The sequence below is a fragment of the Squalius cephalus genome, assembly GCF_949319135.1.
Source record: "Squalius cephalus genome assembly, chromosome: 12".
Lineage (NCBI taxonomy): Eukaryota > Metazoa > Chordata > Actinopteri > Cypriniformes > Leuciscidae > Squalius > Squalius cephalus.
Genome location: NC_137133.1, coordinates 9,369,239 through 9,385,912, shown reverse-complemented (window position 1 = coordinate 9,385,912; position 16,674 = coordinate 9,369,239). Strand labels below are relative to the sequence as shown.

General features: G+C 36.8%; 1 protein-coding gene across 7 annotated transcripts in view; it reads right to left on the bottom strand.

The window, feature by feature from the left end:
- The window catches only part of bach2b (BTB and CNC homology 1, basic leucine zipper transcription factor 2b), a 103,865-nt gene that overhangs the window by 17,564 nt on the left and 69,627 nt on the right, over positions 1-16,674 (bottom strand). For all 7 annotated transcript variants that reach the window (XM_079888329.1, XM_079888331.1, XM_079888334.1 and 4 more), the window contains one exon: positions 14,278-14,532. In XM_079888329.1, the coding sequence (XP_079744455.1) occupies positions 14,278-14,532 (255 nt within the window). The remainder of the gene's footprint in view (positions 1-14,277; positions 14,533-16,674) is intronic.

Genomic DNA, 16,674 nt, shown 5'->3' with positions numbered 1-16,674 from the left:
CTAGAGCTGTCAATCAAATAAAGAATTTGAATGGAATGCTGCTAATTAATAAATCAAATTAAGCAAACTATCATATTTATCATTATTTGCAGAGAAAAGCCTCCAAATGAAGATAATTTAAGACTTCTTATTGTGGCAGCTGAGTAACTCAAATCATTTCACAAGAGCTTTAGATGCCCAAACAGCTATTCAAATTGTGTTCTTTCTCTGACTGTGAGTCAGACTCTGCCTGTGCTATGCTGGAGTCAAAACGTCATGGACAGACATCGATGTAGGTGTTGTGTTCTTCGTTCTCAGACACATTACAATGGCTGGACTTTGATCTGGGTCAGCATTGTTCAGTCCACAATGCGCTCTCTCTTCTCCCTCAATTACGTAAAGTGCTCAACAGCACAAGTGAACTTGTGCTCATAGATGGGAGGGAATGAGATCAACACTTTATGTTCAATGAATGAGGACAAGACAATGTTTACTATGAGTTTGTTTCTTTTGTTGATAGGAACAAACTGCTAACTCTTCATAGATGTTATCATCAGATTTTTTTTTTTGTGGTTAGAAGGGAGTGCAGATTATCTCTTTCCTACTATAAAACCAGAACCATAGAATTTGTTTAGTAGATTTTTCCATTTGGAAAAAAACATGGGGATTGTATTTAGAGTCATGGCCAAGGCATGGAGGGAAAACCCAAGTCTGAGGTTAAAAGGGCTTTTTCTGTTACAATGAGTTGAAACACAGCTGATTACTATAGTGTGGGGAATGTGAAACAAATTAGACACACACAACATACAGACTCCTGATTAAGCAAACTGACGTCTTCTTGATTATAGCAAAGTCAAACACAAAAGTGCACATTCCAAGAATTCTGTAGTACAATTTCAAGCCTTCTTTCCTGTAAAAACTTTTTAGGAAATGCAATAGTTCAGTTAAGTCTAAAAAAACCCACACATTTGAATGTTAACTGTATTAATAATCAACTATATCTGTATATTTCAAGAAGGAAAAGCCAGTGTCTGAAAAGCAGAACAAGCACAGTGTTAAACTTTTGGCTTTGGTTCTGCTTTGAAACTTTAATCTTAAATGTAAATTTGAAATAGAGACAAAGTAAGAAATATTTTCTCTCCTCTAACATAACATAATTTACAGTCACCTGGATATTAACTCAAAATAAACCCAGACAGGTTGATCAGAATCTTTCTGAAGGGAATTATTTTGTTATAATGATCAGCTGACTGTACATTATCCTCCTTATTATATGGCTTTTTTTTTGCAAATAAATAAATAAATGCTCATGAAACACTGATTTGAGTCAAAATGATTGTTCTATGTGAGAAGAAAGATACAGCAGAATGATATAAAGACATGAAACAAGCACAGTTATAGGAGATTGGTTGCCAGGGAAAACAGTAAACTGGTTGTCATTATACAAAACATTTGACTGTGAAATGCTTTCCAGAGATATGTATAGTGATGTATGATAATCTTCAAATTTATAGACTTCCATTCTACAAAGAGCAGAATGAAGAACAGATCAAATCTTAAGAAAGGATTAGAATGGATAGATCACATTTAATTTCCATCTCCTTCAGATATACTCATGCAATCATACACAAACAAAGGATTCTAAAGCATCCACAAAATATGCACACAAACAAAACTGATGACTACTGACTGAGTCATCCGGGGCTGTCTGTGTCCAGTAGACGCATTATAGTACAGACAGACAGACAGAGAGAGAGAGAAGAGAGAGAGAGAGAGAGAGAGAGAGAGAGAGAGAGAGAGAGAGAGAGAGAGAGAGAGAGAGAGAGAGAGAGAGAGAGAGAGAGAGAGAGAGAGAGAGAGAGAGAGAGAGAGGCTCATCTGCCTGCTGGCAACACAACAGCGCCAATCAGTCACTGCTGAGAGGAAGCTGCTGACTCGTAATCTTTGTGGGGGATGGTGTGCTAGTGTGTATTGTATGTGTGTGTACAGTGTGTATGGGTGTGGGGGAGGATGGCATGTAGTGTGCATGTGTGTGAATGGGATGATCATGGCTCTTTGATAGGAAGAGTGTCCACTTAGGAGAGAAAAGAGTAACCAGAAAGAGGGAGAGATTTCATTCAAACATACAGTGGATTTTTTTAATGGTTAAAGCAGTCAGTGCAGCCTTATCAATCAAAACCCTTAAATTAGTGAATACTCACAATATATTCATTTAGTTGGAGATATACAAATTAAACATTACGGATGATTTTGATGCAATTCTTCTTTCCGTTATTTTCAATGTTTTAATCACGTCTCTGATTTAAGATTCAGCAGCAATTAGAGTTCGATTCATTTCCAAGAATCAGTTCAAATTGTCAATTTGAATGAACTGTTTAAATGAATCATTTAAATCAACGTTTCTGTGCATAAGAATTTTCATATATTAAAATGTTTCAGTAAAAATGTAGCTGAATATTGCTGTTGTTATATTGGAGCATTTAACTGAAACTGATTCGGTATAGTGTTAATTTATTCTTCCTTTAGTGTTCATTTTTGCTGTTTAAGTTACATTTTAATGTCCTTGGCTAAAAAAAAAAAGGAACAAATACATAGATAATTAGAAAATATATTGATCATCATCAAAAAGCGGAAAAATACCTACATTTGTATATTCAAGCTATGCAGCTGTAGTGCTCTCTAATGGGCTCAGATCCAATTGGACATTCCAGATTGTGATTGAAAGTGGAGAGAGACAGTGATGTTGGGGGTGTGAAGGTATGGAGAGGCTACGGCTGACAAACAGCTCTCTCTGCTGGGGGAAAAAGTGCTGAAATGTGTTTTTCAGCTGACATCAGCAGCATCGGCTGCACCATCTGTGACTGCTACTACAAGTGTTTCTACGACACACACCATCAGCCTGATGAAAAGAGAGATGAGGGGTGTGGACAAAAAGAAAGAAGAAAGGCAAAATGGATGGAAAGAGAGTGAGAGAATGAAGAGCATGAAAATGTGAAAAACAGAAGGAATAAAAAGGTGGAGGGGTTAGAATTAAAATGGGATGGGGGATGGGTGATATGGTCTGAGACAAAGGCTTAAAGGTATAACGCCTAAGAAATAAAAATTCATTCATTATTTACTCGCCCTCATGTCACTATTAAAATAGACAAACATTTAGTCTGTTTTGTTAAGACAATCTTTCCCTTCAGTGAGCTGTTAACCGTTGTGACTGGACCATCGAGTCGGTGAGTTGAACTTAAAAACTGGTTCAGTTTGAAAATGATCATTCATGAACAAACCATTCAGAAAGGTTTGTGAATTGAAACAACCGATTTATTAAAAGTGATTTTGTTCACAATTCTGACATGAGGTTGAGTAAATGACACGAATTTCATTTTTGGGTGAACTATCACTTTAGCCGCGTAGCACTACGAATACAAACAACAAAAGAGAAGATAAAATGTGCTCACAGAAGAGGAAAAATAAAGCACAATTGCAGCTCATTAAGGGACTGACTTTGACATATGAGCCACTGGACCTGTTAACAACATTTATTATGTGGGAAACAGACAAAGGAGCAAATTTATCTCCACGACAGATCTGGGACATTTATGCTAATTCCGACTACAGACTATTCTCCCTCACTGGGCCTCAAAAGGGTCATATTGTTACAAAGCAGGAAATTACATGAATTGTGTATCATACATCCTGACAACTCCTGACTATTCGGGAATTGTGCCAAGCGTTTCCTTCCATGAAAAGGTTGCAGAATGCTATAAACCCATCACACCTGCCCTCTCGTTCATTCATTCCCTCTCTCTTTGATATTCTGCCTTTCCCCTCTCAGTAGCAGAGACGGCTAATTTATGTAAATTTGCTCCGCCAAATTCCTGCATGTCATGAATGTTAATGAGGCAAAGATCCGAATGCAGGGTGTACAGGGTGTCTGAAAAAATACAAAACCTCTACTGAAGACGGGGCGCCTGCGATATGAAATCTGCTGACTAACCTGACATTAAACTCCACATGCAGACACAATCAAATGAGCCGCGGTGCAGCACAAAGTCACGGCTCACGCTGAACTGGAATATGCGGGGCTACGGTAAGGGCATTTATTGACTGTGCTTTAGAACCTACTGAGACAGCATTTTTAGCCATCATTATAGGCAATTTGAACGTTCGAACACTAAATTGAGCAAGGCAGTTCAGTAGGCTTTGAAACACAGACCTTCAAATATGCCACAAAAACCACATGTAATAAGATGTAATAGAATTTTAATGCTGCATAAAAAGTAAGAATGGATAATGAAAGGATAATGTAAGGCTCAATGCTCTTTTTTTTTGGTTTAACTATTAATTACATTGATGTGATGTGAATACTCCTCTTTTATGATGAGCTTGTATTTCTTTTTTGAGGCATAAAATACAAAATGTCAGGGTGATATGACTGTCCTGATATCATAATGAAGAAAAACAACCTCTGTAATATAATAAAATTCTTTAAAAAAAAAATTCGGCATAACGTTTTATTATTACTATTATTTTTAATATAAATATAAATATAGGTAATTTTCATTGCCATTTAAGTGAAATTACTGAATTTAAATATACAAGCTTGATAAAAATGATCATTCTAGAAGAAAATTTCAGATGGCACTTAGAGGCTTTTGCATCTGAACTCTTCATATATATATATATATATATATATATATATATATATATATATATATATATATATATATATATATATATATATTTGAAAGGTTTTGTCCACATTAATCACAATTATGTGAACAACATGCAGAAAAAAACAGGACATGATACTTTGATAGAAAAGACATGAACAATTCATTTCTAAGAAGTTCATTTAAAGGAACATTTTTATTCATTTTTAATTTTAAAAAAAGTCTTTCCTTTCAATTTCACTTCCTTTTGTTTATTGTCGACATCTTTTACATCAGTGACCCACAAACAGCTAATTATAATTCTTTCTCTCTCACACACACACACGTTGAGTTTTTTACGTTTTATGGGAACTTTCCATAGACATAATGATTTTTATCCTATACAAGCTGTATATATCTCCTAACTCTATATCCCTAAACACAACCTTAACGGAAAAAAATAAATAAAAAAATGCCAAGGTCAAACATCTCTGGCATTACTATCCTTATGGTCCACATAAAGTAGGGTTTTACCAAGAAAAAACCCCACAAACACTAACACACACACACACACACACACACACACACACACACACACACACACAAACACACATAGACACAGACACACACACACACACACACACCATTTCAGTTGGTTAAAAATAATTGGAAAAATAGCTAAGTTAATTCTGCAACATTTGTTTTCAGATACAGATTTTACGTGTGTCTAAGGTGCCCAAATTCATTTTGTGTCCACTGTATAACATCTCATATACACACACAAAGTCACAAGCAGACGGTAAACACTTGACAGATTTAGAGTTAGCCCTCCCTATAGTGCGATGGATTAAATCAGATACTCTACTGGATAATCCTCTCAAAATGAGGTTTACGATATACAACCAGACAGAGAAAAGGACATGACCTCTCTGTCTTTAAAAGCTAGACGTCGCTGTGTCTTTTGGCCTTTAAGACTCTTTCACTCTTGTTTCCCTGTTCTCGAATTATTCCTCTTCTAACTGAGATTTCCATTTAACAGACGGACTTCCTCTCTTTTTGGCTTTCCCTCGCAGCCCAACCCCCCCGCCCGGCTGTGATAGAAGACAGATCTCCCTCCATCTGCATGATAGGCTGCAAATGTGTGATAGTCTCGTGATGGCATTTATGTAGTCTGTTATTTCCCCTCTGACCTGCTCTATCCCTCAGGATTACCCCTTGACCGTCCCAGCCAGGTCCTGACCTGCTCAAAAGCCTCTCACTATGTTTGTGTATATCACCAATTAACCGTAGCACCTGTTAAACATTTAGCCTTTCTCTCAAATGTGACATTTTCTGTATATGATGTGGTCCAACTAATAACCAACAGGGGGGTGTTTGAGAAATCTGTTTGGAAACAGTAATATTAGTATTGTGATGCTGCTAGTAGCACAGCAATTTAGTTATAAAAGTTCAGTAGCAAAAACAAGCAGAAAAATATAATTCTACAAAAATACAAAGAACATGTAAAAGTAAACCAATAAACGATGGCTGGCAACATTTTAGAAAAAGAAATGCATTAGGTACCATGCACTAACAATTAACAATACATATTTATACTTGTATTCATTTAGGTTAGATCTATTACTATAAATAATTAAATAAATATACTATTGTTTATTGTTAATTCATTTTCATTCATAATATATTTAGCTTACATTAATTTATACAACTTGAAATGTAAAAAATATATATATATTAGTTTATGTATTATTACAATTTTCACTAAGTGCAAATAGCCCACCTTGTTGGCAAATGCTATTTACACTAACTTAGCCTACTGACGTCTGGTTGGGGCAGACAAATTACAGAAGACACTAGATTGTATAGGGGTAAGGCGCATGGCAGAACATTTTGATGCAAATCGACCCGAGGTTCGAATCCACTTTTTGAGGAATTCGCTCTACTTCACTTTTCCCATCACATATCAGATCGGAAAGGCATTTATTTTCAATAAAAAAATGAAGAAAATATTCGATAAATGGTGGAAATAAAGTGTCTAACGTGTGTTTATGTGTTAGGGGTAGGTTTAGGGAGGGCTTTATTGTCCCAATAAGGCGGCATCCATTTAATAATTTTAATAAATAAATATTTTAATATAATTATTGCATACCGTTTAATGTAGGCTACAACAACAAGGAGGTGCAAATAGTATCTGCCACTATTTATGAGTATAAATATAATCTAACTACTATTTCCACTGAAAATACTGTTTTTTTTACAGTGTAAATAGAATCTATCGCTGTTTTCACTTAGTGTAAATAGCAGATCGCTAAGAAATGCTGCTATTTCCACTTAGTGTAATTAAAATCTATTGCTACTTGCACCTAGTGTAAATAACAGCAATCACTATTTGTACTTACTATTTGTAAAATATGCTATTTTCTCTTAGTGTAAATAGAATCTAGTTGCTATTTACACAGTGTAAATAGCATCTATCGCTATTTGCACTTAGTGTAAATAGCCGCTGTCTTTAAAAAAAAAAAAGTTTTCTATTTGAATATGTTAACGTTTACAATTATGTATGAATATATGTTAAAATGTCCAATTTATTCCTGTGATGGCAACATTGCACACTAACTAAAGTTGAAAAAGTGAAAAAAGCATAATAGGACCCTTTTAAGAGAAGGAAATCTCTTTTCCAAGCCGAAATGGAACGACCCCCTTCAGAAGGAAGGAAGGCCCTTCAGGTTTTGGGGAATGAGGATATTTTGCAATTCAATCTAGTAGGGGTTGTGATTAGTTATGTGTTTTGATGAATGTGTATTTTGCAGTGAATGTGTGTGTGTATATATTTGGGTTTGAGAGTGTTGCAATGGTGCTGAATTTCATGTGGTTGCTGTTCACAAGTGGCTCCATGTGGAGGACTGTAAACTTTATAACAGGAGGTGGTTTGAGGTCGCTGTACAGACTAATGCTGAATCAGACTACCCGAGACAGACATACATAAACATAGACACAAACCGACACTGGCTGTCTAAAGCAATGCTGAATCACAGTGACACAGCTGCAGTGCACAGCTGCGGGACTCGATTATGCACACACACACACTGGAATACATCAATAGTCAAGTCCAATCAAGCTCTGAAGGACTGCATTAAAATAAATTGTACTCTGCGAAAAACAGAAAATGGAAAACAGGTAGAAGGGATGTTGTACACGAGGAGGCTTTCTCTAATGATGGGCTAATGACTGTACGTTATCCTGCTTGTTATACAGCTACTCGCCAAATAAATACGTAAGTGGACATAAAACATTGATTTTAGTTTAATTTATTGTATAATATTACCTGCATGCTATCTAAAAGCTTCTGCTAAGAAAAAGTAGTCCATTACAATGTACAAAACAATTCGCTATAACAGCTCTGCGAGAAGTAGCGACACTGACAAGTGGAGTATTTTGAGCTTTGGACTAACACTGCAAAATTATAACAGTAATAGTAAATACGGAGTCCTCTGAGGTCATTTGGGAGGAATGTCCATGAGAGGAATGATGTCGCCAGTAGCGTCTGCATGAAACAAGAGTGAGCAAATCTGCAGTGCGACAAGATATTATTTGGTTATTGAAGTATTTTTCACATAATTTTTTCCCATAGGGCTTTAAAAAAGTCTTCGTTAAAGAGTTATAAGCCTTGAACCCATCCAACCAGCTATGAGGTGAATCAAAATATTACAAACCTGATATGAATCAAAAAAATCATTTGAAAACTGGACAAAAATACAAAAAGGTACAAGACTGTGTACTTTACGGTTTTAATGAGGGAAAGAACTACAATCCATGAAGCATTTTAAAATGACAATCAAATTAAAATGATGGGGCAATATAAAACTACTGGTTTACAGAATTTACAGACTTACAGTATACCCCTTTTCCACCAAAAAAGAACTGGTTCGGAACTGGTGCTGGTTCAAAGTTGGTTCAACTTTCGAACCTTCTCAGAACCTGTTTGTTTTTCCACTGACTAGAGAGCCCAGCGAACGACGTTGTTACGTCACTGTGTACGTTGCCATAGGCTACATTACAATGGCGGACTACATCGTCTTTCTGCAAATGTTTCTCCTGGCATTGCGATCCTATATTGGGGTCAGAAGAAGACGTTTAGAACACATTTGTGCTGCTTGTCTGGATTACTATAGACGGAGGTTACGTTCGAGAAGAAGTTCGACAATAACCCCGCCCCCAGCCCCCGACATAAGCATGACGTGGTAAAAGAACGGTTCTAGTCCAGCAAAGAGTTGGTGCCGCTTTGGAACCAATTTTCCTGGCCGAGAACCGGTTCTTTGGCTGTCGAAACACAAAGAACTGGTTCGCAAGTAGGCACCGGCTCCGAACCGGCACCAGCACTGCCTTGGTGGAAAAGGGGTACAGATATGCATATTATGCATAGAAATCTTTAAATAGTTTGATAGCATTTGCAGTGCTTCATGCCAGTGTGTGGGCACTAAAGTGTTCTTCTGCTGTCGTTTTGTGATTGGTGGAGATTTCTCTGCAGAACTATGGGTAATGCAGTGTTTCATCAGGAATTCTGCTGTTTAAATGACTGTTTAAAAAATTTGTTGAAATAATGCTGTCTGATGGCTTCAACAATGGTTCATAAAATCATAGTTCACAGTAGGTCTTTTTTTAAAGGTTTGTAAGTTGACGTTCAATTCAAAATAAATGGGATGTTTACATCTGGAACCCGACTGTTGCACTATATTAAAAAATATAAGAACATATCGGACCACTGGATGATGTGATTAACCAACCAGAACTAAGTATTCAAGAGAGCTGTGCATAATAAGACATAGAGTGCACTGAATGATGGTTTTATTACATGACAGCTTTAAGACAACTCTCGAAAGTAATGCATGAGTCACAAGAGGAGCAGTGAGGGGGAAAAAAAGACAGACAGAGATGAAACAGGGATGAAAACATGAGCTGGGTGGTGTCGCAAAATAATACAGAAGAGAGAATTACTTGAATCAGCAGAGGTTACACTGGTACGACAAGTTATATGATTAAGGAATATAATAGAGGAACAGAGAAGTGAATCAGTTTCCCTTGAAAATTAGTCACATTTAATACTGTTTATGCTGAACTGTGTCTTATTCACAGATGAAGAACAAACTAAAAGAGATATAAGCTGACAGAGAAAGATCTAACGAACGGTTTCATCATGTGGCGATTGGCCATTTATAGGGTGCTGACAGCGCTCGACTGCTAATGCGCCAGCTAATAAGACCGATTCACACCCATCTGAGTATCTAACTGGTAGATTGCTATCTTGGTAACACCCACTGGTAGTTATTTTTATGTTGTTAATTTGCATTTTAACTACAATACAAGCGCAGACCAAAATTTCTGAAAGTGTTTACCAAGATTAAATTTCAATATATTTCAGATCTGCAATAAAATTGGAGTTACATGAAGCCAATCGAATGAATGAGTAACCAAGCAACCATTCATTTTATGAGTGGTTCACCTTTTTCTGTTACTGTGTTAATGTATTTGCTTGCATAAGTATAAAACAAATTAAAAAATATGTAAGTAATCATGTATGCAAATAAGCTCGCAAAATAAGTAGGCTTATCAACTTAAAAGGGAAGAAAAAGCTTCCATTATCTTTTAATGTAGACAAAGGCAATGCAATCAAACTCTATGGTATTTTGATGCAAATTCATATGTCAATTGGTAATAATTAATACTAAGAAAATATTTGGCCCAGTGTTTATTCCATGTGTTAGACTGGCAAATCACTTGTTAATTTCCTCAACCTATGTCATGTTAACAATTTTGCATATTGTTGTGCCTTATGCAGGTCATGATCATTTTAATAGAATTCAAATGTCAATTTTGTTCAAAAACTATTTTGGTACGGTGTTGGGTTGCCATTAGTTGTCCAATATAAAATCTGTAAAAGAGCGAAACCATTAGAAAACCACTGATCTAATGTGCGGTTTGTCTCCTAATGACTGTGGCTGGAGGGAATCCAAGACCGTCATCAAAGCAAAACCTCTATTGTGATAGTCAAATAATAACCACTACTGACATAACAACCATATTAACCTGATAATCACACCCAAGACGTAAAAATACGACCTATGCATTATTAATTTTTTAGGCATTAAAAAGCTTCAAAGAAAATCTCTTTGTGTAAAGACATGGCAGAATGTACAGACAGTGATTTCTTCATGGATCTCTTCGTATTGGAATCCTGGAAGTCTAATACAGGGTTTTTTGCATCTCCGTAGGGGGTTGAAGCTGTTTTTCTGTCTCTCTTCATGATCTGATTCCCAACAAAGAGCCGATTAAGAGCCCCTCTCTCTCTCTCTCTCCCTCCCCGTGCTCAACATTCGCTGGCTAACACAGATGATGTCACTAACCCGATGCGGTCCCCACGACTCAACAATAACAAGGTCATCTGGGAGGGGTGGGGTGGATGTGGGGGGTGTTGCAGAGGGGAAGAGAAGGAGGTGGCAGTGCTCTTTGTTTCACATTTCATCTGCAGTGGATTTTTTTCATCAACCACCCCACCAGCACACCCCCAACCGCAGCTTAAACCCCCCATTTTTCTTTGCCTTCACTTGCCTCATGTGACATGTAGGGGGCGATGTTCAGCAAACCCTGAATGCTGTGCTGAAATCACTGGATGCTGCGGCGTATGTGTACGACACACGGAGCACAAAGTCTATACATATTTACGGCACAGCAGATACACCGCCTGAGTCTTTCAAGAGCAGCAGACTATGAATCAACATGACAAAACAAATCATCCATTATTATACAAAAAAGGCTCTGTTACTAAAAGAAACCGGTTAGAAAATATGAAATTCTCCTCAATTTTCTGTGCTATTGAAAAACGCCTTAAAACAAACAGTATTTTGATCTTATCTGGAGTATGCATGACATTTACCTGTATTAATAGTAAGAGACAGTAACACATTTTCTGTCACATCTGAGGCGAAGATAAGCACTCTATTAAATCCTCAGACTCTTTTTTTTTTTTTAAATCTTTGAAAGACGCAATTCCCTCCTCGTTCACACTCACACCTGAGTATGAGAGTGAGAGACTGATGAATAATTGATGGAGGAGGCAAGATGTGAATGAAAGAAGTGTTCCAATTAGCTGGAAGTCTCTAGAAATCCATTAAATCGCATTAACTCTATATTTCTGCACAGAAAAACCTGTTAACATGTTTCTTCCTAATTCTTAACATTTCTCAATCACAGAACAGGGGCATGCCAATACTCTTCGACAGGCATATTATAGATAATAAATACATACTCATCACTAATGTTGTCATAGGCATTGTTATTTTACTGTTTTATATATTTTATTATATTATTTATTCATATTTTAAATTGGCTTTTATTTTTATATTTCAGTAATAGTAATTTTGTTATGTGCTTTTGTCATTTTTATTAGTTTTTAAAAAAATATTTCTACATGGCTTTAATGTATTTTTCAATTTTAGTCATTTTGGTACTTCAACAAACGTATTTATTTCAGCTAGCTGTCAAGGCAATATTTATAGTTTTCACCTAAGTTTTTTTTTAAGTGTAAGTTTTTTTTTAAGTGTAAGTTTTTTTTGTTTTTTTTTTACTTTATTGCCCATATTAAACATTGCTGGCAATTAAGTGTAAGTTTATCTAATATTTATATGTTATTTTACTTCCACAGTACTAAGTTACCAAAAATAAACTTCAATTGTTAATTGTTAGCAATAACACTGGTCGACGCCCACCGTAAACCACATTACAAGTGTCCCACTTCTGAGCATGTGCATGTGAGAGAGAATTTAGGAGCAGAGGTGTGAATACATCACTGGAGGCGTTCTTATGTCACATTAACACCCCTGTGGAAAACTCAATCACTGCAAAAGTTGGAAAGCAGGGGTGTGTGTGTACATGCATTTCTGTGGTTATGTGCATTGCGATTGCAAAATCCCAGCATGCCCTTGGAGTCCAATGCTGGGCTTGGGTCACAGTTTTAATGGTTAAATTTCATTAAATTAATCAATCACATTGCTTTAAAACATCTAGAGGTATAGATTGCTACAGTCATGAACCAAACCAGCTAAACGGTGAATCACAACATTACAAACTTTGATTTGAAGTACAATGAAGAATGGCATGAATTAAAAATGATGTAGAAACTATTGATTTAAAGACATTAGTTATATACTGAAACAATATATTTTACATTTATTGTAAAATATGCATTTTATGCACACAAATATGTAGTTTTTTTTTTAACAGGAATTTGCTATGTTAAATATTTTATCAAATAATAACTTCAAATAATGTGGACTGGCGGCTTCAACAAGTTATTGTTAAAAATGAATTCCCCTATGGAGAAAATGAATGGAATTTTTACTTCCGGAACCAGACTGTTGCACTCTATAGTATTTAATTCTCTTATCCATCAATGTGGTAAATCAGTAAGTATGCCATCAGTCAGGACAGAGACAGTGGGATGCTAATGAAACACACGGTTTGCTAACTAAAATAATGCTTGTCACACTACAGTCACTTTTCAAATCTGAAATTAGTGTCTAAACTAAGCCTTATTATCAGTATTAGAGAATAAAATCTTAATAATTTTGCTTTGTTTACCAATAGCTACATGAATTGTTTTCTAGCTGCTTGCTAGCTTAAGCAAACTTTAGCTTCTTTGAAAACTCAGCCTCAATTAAACATTTTTATTTTATGTGTGGCTACATCTTTCTTAAAACAGTTGTTACGGACTTTAAATGTATGCACGACACGTCATTAAAACACTAAATAGGTACTTGACAGGCTAAAAGGAGGATATGGATCAAGTACATCCCATTAAAATCACACTATGTTCTTACTGTGCTACGTAACAGAAACCATAATAAATGCATCCATTTGTTATGCAAATGCTCTGCTTTCAAGAAACTATGCATCTTAATTTTGGATCCATGAACCAGAGAGTGGAAATGGAGGGTTAATGCAATAGATGCTAGTTCAATAAATGTGCACTTTGGGCTGTGGGAGAACACAAACTACTGCTCATGTAGGTGCATGAGTGCGTGTTGGGGAGACATGGCTATTGCTCATAAAGATGAGGAAAATAATGGCTGCTGCCATATGGTAGTTAGACAGGTGATGAGTGGCAATTATAGTCATTCATTTATGTACAGTATAAAGCTAGTATAGTGATCATATAGCCATTTTCATACCTTATACATTAAAAAAGCTGATGCATGGAAGACCATGCCACAATTTTGTTTACCTAGCAATACCTTTTCTATCAGACTTTTAAAAGCTAACTTGTGAGGCTTACCAATAACATATACTACCGTTCTAAAGTTTGGGGTCGGTAAGATTTTTTTGGGATGTTTTTAGTAATATTGTGAAGTATTAATACAATTAAAATAACTGTTTTAAATACTACATATACAGCATTTAAAATATAAATATTTTGTAACATAAATGTCTTTACTGTTACTTTTGATAAATTTAATACATTCTGGGTGAATAAAAATTAATCTAAAAAAAAAAAGAAAAATCTTACTGACCCCGAACTTTTGAGCAATACATTATTAAAACATTAATGTGCAAGCTAGCAAAACTTTTTAAAATCTGTGAATGTGGATGTGTTTATTCATACCTCCTCTGGCATGCTGAGAACCAGTTCATTGTCAGTTTGGGTGACGAACCCCTGTAGGAAGTACTCGCTGCAGGCCGCTAGGACAGCCCTGTGCGCGCGGAACTCCTTCCCCTCCACCAGAACGGTCACATCACAGAGCAGGCCCTGCTTCCGCTGCTCATTCAGACCCAGCAGGATGTTGGTACAGTGCACCGTCGACTCATACACGTACATGGGAGCTTCAGACTTCTCATCCACGGACATACCGCTCACACCCTGTGCAGAAAGAGACAGACAGACATAGCGGGGTCAACTTATGTCATCCAGATGACCTCAGCAGTGCAACACAATGCATCCAAACCGGGTCCAAATTTAACACTCTTTAAAAGTGAGTAAAATTAGGCTTTGGAGAGAAAATAAAAATGAGCTAGAGAGGGAATACATTTCAAATCTTAAGTTGTTTTATCTGGTATAAGCGACATAAGCCAATGAAATCAAAGACAGGTGCACAACTGAAGTGACTATCTAATACCGATGGAATTGTTTGTGTTTACAGTGCACACAGTTCTCTGATCTTTTGAAAGCAGCTTGTAAGTGACTGTCGTGATTTGTGCATCTAACATTCGGTCTCTCTAAACCCTTTTTCCGAGAGCCTACTCTGCTCTGATTGGTCAGACAGTCCAGCCTATTGTGAGTGGTCTACTGCTTACAGCACGTATCCGAAATGAAACACCTTTTACCATTTCTAAACTTCCTCAGCACTTGATTCACAGAGAGCAGCAAAAATGGTGTCAGTTATTTCATATCAATTAAAGTGCATTCAAAGGGAATTTGCAGGGCTTAGAGTATTGACATGCAGACAACACGAACCAAACTCTTCCAGGCCTCAGCTACAACTAGTGTAAGAGGGCGAGTCAAAGTAGACATTGTTCATAAGCAGCCAATGAACACCATAGGCTGGCATTATGCTAATTTGTTACATTGTTATGTAGGTGAAGTGAGACTTTAATTACCGACGAGTTTTTTCGGCAGTTCAGAATTGAATCTTTCTTTTAGGAGACAAAAACTTCAATTGTTGTGCATTCTGATCTTTAAAACTTTGCAGACCTTTTACATTCACAAACATCTATATTACACTGCAAGAAAGGTAATATTCGCAAAAGCATAATGGGGCACTTTAATATGTTTTCATGAACTAACATAAATTAACAATGCGCAATGGTATAAACTTAATCAATTATATAAATTGAATTAATATTTTTCCTAGATTAATCAGTGCTGTAGAAATGGTTGTTTATTGATAGTTCATGGCACCTATGCATTAACTATAATGTTAATCAACAGAAACATATTTTAAAGTGTTCCTGTTTTCTCAAGGTAATTTTGCATTCTGGCTTCAAGGCTCAACAATCTCACCGTGACCACCTCCTCAAAGATGCCACCTACAGAAAGCAAACGCACAACCACACACAAAAACAAAGCCCCAAACCCTCCCACACGACCAGTGTGGGGATCAGCTGCTGTCGCACTATTCACACTCTCTCATTTAACATACACCCCCACGTAAGCAGGTTCACATTCACACTTTAAACAATGATCTTATGTGCGCACACAGTGATAGATTAGCTGGGGAAGGTGATTTAGCTGTCAAAACAGTGGGGTTTCTGCTATCGGTTCTTTTGTAGGAGGTACACAGAGAGATGCTGGCGCATGTGATCTTCAGACATCCAGTCACAAAGATTACCTTGAGCTCTTTTTCCTTTTCCTTTCCCCTTATTTCACCCATCAAAGCTGCTCAACCGGTGGATGTGTGATTAGGGACTTAAGTGTCTCAGGACTCTGGATCAATTGTGTGTATACAAACCTGCCCTGCCCCCGTACCTCAGGTCCTGTATCAGAACCCTTCGACAATCGCGCCTCACAATGACTCCGACGCGTTTAATCTCATCAGACCGGGAGCGGGGATTCTCGTCGGATCGGCTGCCTTCTGGCTGCCAAGTGAATATCACTAACCTCAAATTAGCATTCCGCCCTGCAGCTGATTTGAATAAGTGCAGATTGAATATGACGAGTCAGGGGCAGACCTCAGCATAAAGCACAACCTTAAGATCCTCTCAAGGAATTTTATTTGCAGTATTGGCAAGGTGTGCATGATCTCTGAACATATACCAGCCAAGACAAATCCGTTCATTTAGAAAGAATTGAAAGAGAGAGATGGGCTTGAAATTGTTACCCCATGCAGTGCCATGCTAAACCCTAGGTAAAAGTAACTTTAGAGACTTGAGATGACTTCAGCTTGCCATGGGCACATGACCTGCTTTTATAACACAAAGTAGAATACAATAGGCTAATAATATTACATGGTTAAAACAAATATACAAAATAAAAATATAAGAGTACGGTATCTTGTTCACGACA